The 10,136-nt window shown below is 44.6% G+C and overlaps 1 protein-coding gene across 9 annotated transcripts in view; it reads left to right on the top strand.

The window, feature by feature from the left end:
- Positions 1-10,136, top strand: part of LOC111956711 (catenin delta-2) — a 145,832-nt gene that overhangs the window by 109,279 nt on the left and 26,417 nt on the right. For all 9 annotated transcript variants that reach the window (XM_023977244.2, XM_023977246.2, XM_023977248.2 and 6 more), the window contains one exon: positions 6,579-6,711. In XM_023977244.2, the coding sequence (XP_023833012.1) occupies positions 6,579-6,711 (133 nt within the window). The remainder of the gene's footprint in view (positions 1-6,578; positions 6,712-10,136) is intronic.

Below are 10,136 nucleotides of genomic sequence, written 5' to 3'. Positions count from 1 at the left end.
ATGGATTGTGCGTTCCTTGTGTAACTCGGGCAGTTGTTGGTGTTGCCATCCTGTACCTGTCCCGCAGGTGTGATGTTCGGATGTACCGATCCTGTGCAGGTGTTGTTACACGTGGTCTGCCACTGTGAGGACGATCAGCTGTCCGTCCTGTCTCCCTGTAGCGCTGTCTTAGGCGTCTCACAGTACAGACATTGCAATTTATTGCCCTGGCCACATCTGCAGTCGTCATGCCTCCTTGCAGCATGCCTAAGGCACGTTCCCACAGATGAGCAGGGACCCTGGCTTCTTTCTTTTGGATTTTTTCAGAGTSAGTAGAAAGGCCTCTTTAGTGTCCTACGTTTTCATAACTGTGACCTTAATTGCCTACCGTCTGTAAGCTGTTCTTGTCTTAACGACCGTTCCACAGGTGAATGTTCATTAATTGTTTATGGTTCATTGAACAAGCATGGAAAACAGTGTTTAAACCCTTTACAATGAAGATCTGTGAAGTAATTTGGATTTTTACGATTTATCTTTGAAAGACAGGGTCCTGAAAAAGGGACGTTTCTTTTTTTGCTGAGTTTATATTTGTGTGTGTGTGTGTGTGAATGCATATGAGTGTGCGTGCATGTGTATGTGAGTGCATGTATGTGCATATGTGTGAGTGCTTGGGGATGTCGGCCTGAGAACTCCCCTGCTGAAGCTAATCCGGCCTAATCGGCCACATCTCAGACACTACAACACGGAACACAGCCGCTAGAGTCCTATTCAGGGACCTACCCTCTCTCTGGTGCTGTAAATAATAGCCATAACCTCCATTTTAATGGTTCAACCTGGACACTCTTGTAGTGGTCCTTTTGTGGTCACTTCATTACAGACACATAGTGCCTCTCGATCTGCCCAGCCTCKGTGTCTGTCTGGCTGTGCTGCGTGCTTGGCTGGCTGGCTGTGGGACCTGAGAGCTCCCACTGTGGGACCCTTTCATACAGCTTCCCAATTTATCCCAATACATGTGGACTAAACAGCTAAACTAACACATACATACTTTATACATATGTACATATGTCTGAAATGGTTTCCTGTTCCCTTTATAGTGCATCCCTTGACCAGGGACCAGGGCTCTGGTGAAAAGAAGTGCAGTTACAGTTCATATAAGGAAATCAGTCAATTGAAATAAATTCATTAGAGCCTAATCTATGGATTTCAAATGACTGGGCAGGGGCACAGCCATGGGTGGGCCTGGCTCCCCAGTGGGTGGGCCTATGCCCTCCACTGGGCATTTTTACTCTGATTAAATGTTAGGAATTGTGAAAACTGAGTTTAAATTTATTTGGCCAAGGAGAATGTMAATTTCAGACTTCAACTGTACTGCCAAATTCTCAAAAACTACGTTGGAAGCGGCTTATTGTAGAGAAATAAACATTAATCTCTCTGGCAACAGCTCTGGTGGACATGCCTGCAGTCAGCATGTCAATGGCATGCTCCCTAAAAGCTTGAGACATCTGTGTCATTGTGTTGTGTGACAAAACTGAACATTTTAGAGTGGCCTTTTATTGTCCCCCGTACAAGGTGCACCTGTGTAATGCTCATGCTGTTTAATCAGATTCTTGATATGCCACACCTGTCAGGTGGATGGATTATCTTTGCAAAGGACATCAACAGGGATGTAAACCAATTTGTGCACAACATTTGAGAGAAATAAGCTTTTTGTGTGCATGGAACATTTTTGGGATCTTTTATTTCAGCTCATGAGACCAACATGTTGTGTTTATATCTTTGTTCAGTATACATTAACTGATAAGCTAACACAAACATACAGTACGTACAACAGTGTCTCTGAAATGTTTGTGCGAGAAAAGAACTTAAAACCCTATGTACTGTAATGCATTCCGACTTCATTTGACTGAAGGCGATGTTTCAGCAAGGGACCTACTTCCGAATTGGATATGATTAAGCATACAGCAGTTTGCACAAACTGTTTGAGCATTTTGATTGCCCAATTACCCAAAGGTAACTTATGCAAGGTTACATCATCTTTAGATAATTTTTTATGAAGTTGCATTTGATCTRCAAATACTTAGATGCACAGCTGTGATCATCATTATAGTAGATGAATATGGCTGTGGATTAATGTTTTTGCTAATGCAACCATGCCTCACAGGGGCAGACCATAGAGCATGTGAACAAGCTTCATAATCATCAGCGATGAGAGGGAAAAAAACAACATTTTGAAAAACATTTTCTCCCATTGGTCCATTTTCTGAAACAAAAGGATTTCAATCCCACCATGCTCCTCTGTGTTTGTTCCCTTTGATGCCTTATATTCACAAGGAAATCATTTCTGACAATTGCACACCAGTCAGCTCCAATAACTCAACAATACGTGCTCAGTGCAGCCTAGCTACTGCCTGAACTGAGAATGCCCAGTGCCCACTAGTGTGGGGTTCTGCTGCTTGGTAGAAGGGTGCAGAAAGACTTGGCAGCTGCCCGTGTAGTCTGGAAATGGAATGATGTCCCACTGTGTTTGGGTGGTACACTCCCCACCTACTGTGTGAAACTCCACTTTCTATGTAACAGTTCTGAAGCGGCTCAGGAGAGACGTCCATAGCTGGGCTCCCTGTTGTTTTATTTCGCTGGGTTTTGTTTTATGTGATTGAGGTCAGAGAGAATCCCAGCTAGAGCCCCATTGTTCTGTTGACCTTTCTGAAAGTTAACATTTCTCTTTCTCTGTAAATGGCCATGGCCTCCTCCATTCCTCCCTGGCTCATGTTAGTGATGGTTGGTATTGCTGGGAGAAGGATTGTGGGGAGATGAAATGGTCCTGAGGCACTTTTAGCCGTCGTAGTGTATACATCACTGACTGTGGCCCTGTGGATCAGAATTAGCTCTCTGTTCCTAGTTTTCCTCTCCCTCTCTCGCTGGCTCTCTCTCTCGCTCTCATAACACATTTCTCCTTTTCTCTCACATCTCTCTCTCTCTCACACGTGATCTCAGCCGTTAATTTAATTGATTCTTGGTCTTTGAGAGCTGACAAACTGAAAAGCTTGATTGCGGACAGCTGTGATGGTTGGAGGTTGAACAGTTGCTGGTAGGTGTTTGCACTGTACAGGGAGGGCACGGCCTTTACACCAGTGTGTGTCTCTCGCTCTCTCTCTTTGTTTCCAATAAGAATTGGGTGGGGTTGTGGTGATAGTGCTTGGGGTTATAGTGGTGATAGTGGTGAAGATAGTGGTGGGGATGACAGGGGTCTCTGACAGCCACCTAGCTAGCCTCAGGCTACCACACTGGAGAACCACAGCTKGCATCACTAGAGAATAATGCCGGATGAACGCACTCATTCTCCAAGAGTAGTGACTCAGTACTAGTCTGTATCATTCTTTGCCAAATTATTTAATTCAAAACTTGTGGGTGTAGAAAACAACCTTATTTTGAATTTTAAAATCTCTTATTATTAAAATAGTTTTTTTAACGCTAGGCCATGTGCTATGGGGACAGATGGAGAGAACTTACATTTGTTTGGCAAATCTGTCATACATGTTTGTTACCTTTAAAAAAGATAAAAAATATCCCCAATTTCGAACTTGTCTCATCGCTGAAACTCCCCAACGGGCTCGGGAAAGGCAAAGGTGGAGTCATGAGTCCTCCGAGAAATGACCTGCCTACCCGCGCTCTTAACCCCCGCGAGCCAGCTGCACCAATGTGTCAGAGGAAGCACTGTTCAACTGGCGCCTGGGGTCAGCCTGCATGCACACGGCACGCCACAAGGAGTCGCTAGAGTGCAATGAGCCATGTAAAGCCCCCCGCCAAACCCTCCGCTAACCCGGACGATGCTGGGCCAATTGTGCGCCGGCCTATGGGACTCCTGGACAYGGCCGGTTGTGGACAATGCAAATGTCATGTGTCACTTTGTTTTTCTGCTCTGTAAGTGTATCTCAATGCAATGTAGCCTAAGTGTCAGTTGTAAATGAGAACTTGTTCTCAACTAGCCTACCTGGTTAAATAAAGGTGAAATAAAAAKACATTTAAAAAAGGTCAACATTCACAAGGCCACAGGGCCAGACAGATTACCAGGACGTGTACTGCGAGCAAGCGATGACCAACTGGYAAGTGTCTTCACTGACATTTTCAACTTCTCCCTGTCTGAGTCTGTAAAACCAACATGTTTTAAGCAGACCACCAAGGTAAGACCACTAAGGTAACCTGCCTAAACGACTACCGACCCGTAGCACTCACGTCTGTAGCCATGAAATGCTTTGAAAGGCTGGTCATGGCTCACATCAACACCATCATCCCACAAACCCTAGACCCACTCCAATTTACATACCGCTCCAACAGATCCACAGATGACGCAATCTCCATTGCACTCCACACTGCCCTTTCCCACCTGGACAAAAGGAACACCTATGTGAGAATGCTATTCATTGACTACAGCTCAGCTTTCAACACCATAGTGCCCTCAAAGGTCATCACTAAGCTAAGGACCCTGGGACTGAACACCTCCCTCTGCAACTGGATCCTGGACTTCCTGACGGGCCGCCCCCAGCTGGTAAGGGTAGGTAACAACACATTCGCCATGCTGATTCTCAACACAGGGGCCCCTCATGGGTGCGTGCTCAGTCCCCTCCTGTACTCCCTGTTCACTCATGACTGCACGGCCAGGCACGACTCCAACACCATCATTAAATTTGCCGATGACATAACAGTAGTAGGCCTGATCACCAACAACGATGAGACAGCCTATAGGGAGGAGGTCAGAGACCTGGCCGTGTGGTGCCAGGACAACAACCTCTCCCTCAACATAATCAAGACAAAGGAGATGATTGTGGACTACAGGAAAAAGAGGACCGAGCACACCCCCATTCTCATCGACGGGGCTGGGTTGAGAGCTTCAAGTTCCTTGGTGTCCACATCACCAACAAACTAACATGGTCTAAGTACACCAAGACAGTCGTGAAGAGGGCACGACAAAACCTGTTCCCCCTCAGGAGACTGAAAAAATTTGGCATGGGTCCTCAGATCCTCAAAAGGTTCTACAGCTGCACCATCGAGAGCATCCTGACTGGTTGCATCACTGCCTGGTATGGCAACTGCTCGGCCTCCGACCACAAGGCACTACAGAGGGTAGTGCGTACGGCCCAGTTTATTWWTWTTTTTATTTAACCTTTATTTAACTAGGCAAGTCACTTAAGAACAAATTCTTATTTACAATGACGGCCTACCAAAAGGCAAAAGACCTCCTGCGGGGACGGGGGCTGGGATTAAAGTTTTTATTTTATTTTTTAAATAACACAAATATAGGACAAAACACACATCATGGCAAGAGAGACAACACAACACTACATCAAGAGAGACCTAAGACAACAACATAGCAAGGCAGCAACACATGATAACACAGCATGGTAGCAACACAACATGACATCAGCATGGTAGCAACACAACATGGTAGCAGCACAAAACATGGTATAAACATTATTGGGCACAGACAACAGCACAAAGGGCAAGAAGGTAGAGACAACAATACATCACGCAAAGCAGCCACAACTGTCAGTAAGAGTGTCCATGATTGAGACCATGATTGAGGCCCCAGTACATCACTGGGGCTAAGCTTCCTGCCATCCAGGACCTCTATACCAGGCGGTGTCAGAAGAAGGCCTAAAAATTGTCAAAGACTCCAGCCACCCCAGTCATAGACTGTTCTCTCTGCTACCGCATGGCAAGCGGTACCGGAGCGCCAWGTCTAGGTCCAAGAGGCTTCTAAACAGMTTCTACCCCCAAACATAAGACTCTCCTGAACATCTAGTCAAATTGCTACCCAGACTATTTGCAGTGCCCCCCTCTCACCCACTCTCACCCCCTCTTTATACCACTGCTACTCTCATCTATGCATGGTCACTTTAATAACTCTACCTACAGTACATGTACATACTACCTCAAATAACTGGTTTCCCCACACATTGACTCTGTATCGGTACCCCCCCTGTATATAGTCTCGCTATTGTTATTTCACTGCTGCTCTTTAATTACTTGTTACTTTTATTTCTTATTCTTATCTATATATTTTTTTAACTGCATTGTTGGTTAGGGGCTTGTAAGTAAGCATTTCACTGTAAGGTCTACACCTGTTGTATTTGGCACATGTGACTATTACAATTTAATTTGATTAGAACATACTGTAGTATTAAACATCAATATAGCTACACACACAATAAGCCAAACTCAAGGCATTTAAAAGAAAGAGTGAGCAGAGATGCCTAATGCAGAAATTGCATTATACCACAACACCACTTAGAGGAATTACCACCACAACTACTTTGTCAATCTACCATGAAAATGAAACAACACAAAGACATGTATACAGCAGTCATCTGAAAAGATAGGTTGAAGATTGCAGTATAATACACAATGAGTGATCATTTTGTTTAGCACTGTATTTCTATGCTTGTGTCTGTCTCAAATGGCACCCTATTTCCTATATAGTGCACTACTTTTGACCAGAGCCCTATGAGGGCATGGAATAAGGTCCATTTGGGACGCAGAAGCCTTTTACCCATCCAGTTCTGTTCTGTATTCATCCCTGTGTTTCCCATGGTCCTCTGCAGGGAGTTTGGCTGGAGAGACCCAGAGCTGCCTGAGGTGATCCAGATGCTGCAGCACCAGTTCCCCTCRGTCCAGTCCAACGCTGCAGCCTACCTCCAACACCTGTGCTTCGGAGACAACAAGATCAAGTCTGAGGTAACCATGCATCGGTTGGGTCCGGATCCATACAGTTTCTACTGCTGTGTGCTAGCTGGGACACCTGCATCCACTGCTTATACATTATAAAATGTATAGGCCCCATGAAGTTGTTAAATCAGTSTCTAACATATCAGTGGGAGGCCCCTGGGCAGCTGGGGCCTGCTTCAGTTGAAACCTATGAAACATAGAAAAGTATGCCTCTGTTCAGTACATTATCTAAAATGTATACCTTTTGTGAAGCCTTTTGCGAGAATAATTCATAATTCACCGTTCTAGCTCAAGATAAATTCCAGGTGCTTGAATTGTGAATTCTCCTCACATTAGTGGATAGATAATATTGCCTACTTTTGCCTCACTTGATTTGCCTCACCTGTATGCAGGGATGTTGGATAGCTTGTTGTGTGCGTGATATGTCTGTGATATGTGGGGACATTGACTGGGTGAGGTGGAGGGATGGGGAGAGGTTGAGATGGAAGGATGGGGAAATGGAGGGATGGAGGGATGGCAGGAATGGGAGATGGCGGGATGGGGAGTTGGAGGGATGGGGAGTTGGGGAGTTAAGAGGGATGGGGAGATGGARGGATAAGTTGCAGGTCAGATGCCCTCTGGGAAGGATTGGAAGAAAGTCATTAGGTCAGCTGATGCCTTCCCTGGAACACTGCTGACGCTCATCCCGTTTCCTCTCTTAGACTATGAGATACATCACACAGGCAACATGGGCAGACCCACACACACATATCCGTGATTGCACACATACACACCCCATAGGCATGCACACACACAGGCACACCCGCACACTATGTATAGTACTGCAAGGCAATCCACGTTAGCCATGTGTATCATGATGGTGTCTTCTCGCCTAGCGGTTGTAACGTCTGCTTCCAACTCACACTCTCAAACACGTAGATCCCCTGAACGCATCTCACTTTCCAGCCCACTTTCCAGCTCACACTCTCAGACACATAGATCCCCTGAACGCAGCTCACTCTCCAGATCCCAATCACCTGAATTCTAATCACCTGTTCACACACCTGTATGTCATTATCACACACTATTTAGTTCAGTTCTTTGCCCCCATCACTGTGAGGTATTGTTTGTTTTGTGACACACTTCTTTCAGAGCTCTGTTTTTACTGTGATTTACTCCTCCCGTGTATGATAGTTTTTGCCTGCCTCACTAACGACGCCTTTTGGCTATTCCCTGCCTGTACTTTAGCCTATCGGATTTCCTGTTATCTACCTATTGCCTGATCTCCTGGACTATGTTACTAGCCTTTTCCCTGCCTGTACTGTTGCCCTTTTGGACCCCCTGTGTATGACCTTCTGCCTGCCCCTGGACCCAGCTACCTGCCTCCTCCTGTGGTCCTTTGCAATAAACACCTGCTGCGCCCTGCGCTTGAAATCAGCTCTCTGTCTCCCCTCGTATTCTTAACAACGGTATCTTGGTTATTTTTGCACCAGGAGGCTGTGTGAAGGGAATGACTATTTACTGGGTGCTTTATTTTGATAACAGCAGAGCAAGGGAGATGAGTCGAGTAAGTGTTTTCATAAACAGTAGGGAATATACATACAGTTGAAGTCGGAAGTTTACATACACCTTAGCCAAATACATTTAAACTCAGCTTTTCACAATTTCTGACATTTAATCCTAGTAAATATTCCCTGTCTTAGGTAATTTAGGATCACCACTTTATTTTAAGAATGTGAAATGTCAGAATAATAGTAGAGAGAATTATTTATTTCATCTTTAATTTATTTAATCACATTCCCAGTGGGTCAGAAGTTTACATACACTCAATTAATATTTGGTAGCATCGCCTTTAAATTGTTTAACTTGGGTCAAACGTTTTGGGTAGCTTTCCACAAGCTTCCCACAATAAATTGAGTGAATTTTGGCCTGACAGAGCTTTGGAAGTATGCTTGGGGTCATTGTCCATTTGGAAGACCCATTTGCGACCAAGCTTTAACTTCCTGACTGATGATGTCTTGAGATGTTGCTTCAATATATCCACATAATTTTCCTACCTCATGATGCCATCTATTTTGTGAAGTGCACCAGTCCCTCCTGCAGCAAAGCACCCCCACAACATGATGCTGCCACCCCCGTGCTTCACGTTTGGAATGGTGTTCTTCGGCTTGCAAGCCTCCCCCTTTTTCCTCCAAACATTACAATGGTCATTATGGCTAAACATTACTATTTTTCTTTCATCAGACCAGAGGACATTTCTCCAAAAAGTACGATCTTTGTCCCCATGTGCAGTTGCAAACCGTAGTCTGGCTTTTTTTGTGGCGATTTTGGAGCAGTGGCTTCTTCCTTGCTGAGCGGCCTTCCAGGTTATGTGGATATAGGACTCGTTTTACTGTGGATATAGATACTTTTGTACCTGTTTCCTCCAGCATCTTCACATGGTCCTTTGCTGTTGTTCTGGGATTGATTTGCACTTTTTGCACCAAAGTACGTTCATCTCTAGGAGACAGAATGCGTCTCCTTTCTGAGCGGTATGACGGCTGCGTGGTCCCATGGTGTATATACTTGCGTACTATTGTTGGTACAGATGAACGTGGTACCTTCAGGCGTTTGGAAATTGCACCCAAGGATGAACCAGACTTGTGGAGGTCTATAMTTTTTTGGCTGATTTATTTWGATTTTCCCATGATGTCAAGTAAAGAGGTATTGAGTTTGAAGGTAGACCTTGAAATACATCCACAGGTACACCTCCAATTGACTCAAATTATGTAAATTAGCCTATCAGAAGCATCTAAAGCCATGACATCATTTTCTGTAATTTTCCAAGCTGTTTAAAGGCACAGTCAACTGAGTGTATGTAAACTTCTGACCCACTSGAATTGTGATACAATGAATTATAAGTGAAATAATCTGTCTGTTAACAATTCTTGGAAAAATGACTTGTGTGATGCACGAAATAGATGTCCTAACAGACATGCCAAAACTATAGTTTTCTTATTTAACAAGAAATTTGTGGAGTGGTTGAAAAACAATTTTTAATGACTCCAACCTAAGTGTATGTAAACTTCCGACTTCAACTGTACGTACAGCATGTACTGGATAATGATAGCATGTAGCCTGCAATCTAGTGAGCCAGTGTCTATCGCCTTTGCCAACACCTCTTTGTTTGTGCATTGACTGATTATGAATCAGCCATAAAATGGCACGTGTAGTGTAATAACAGAAGCCATGATGTGGTAAACCTTGTCACTAAATGAATTGTCAGTAAATTGGAGCAGAGCACCCAGATAAACAGGGTCTCTGATTTGTAATCATGTTTCTCCTCTGTGTTTAATGGAAGTTGAGAGGATCAGAAACAGCAGCAATGCTGATCCATTCTGTTGGACCTGGCAGCACATCTGCTGACTGTTGGCACCAGTCCTCGTGTGTGTGTGTGTGTGTGTGTGTGTGTGTGT

This window comes from Salvelinus sp. IW2-2015, linkage group LG32 (genome assembly GCF_002910315.2).
Source record: "Salvelinus sp. IW2-2015 linkage group LG32, ASM291031v2, whole genome shotgun sequence".
Lineage (NCBI taxonomy): Eukaryota > Metazoa > Chordata > Actinopteri > Salmoniformes > Salmonidae > Salvelinus > Salvelinus sp. IW2-2015.
Note: the sequence above shows the minus strand (reverse complement) of the source record. Positions and strands in the feature narration are given on the sequence as shown.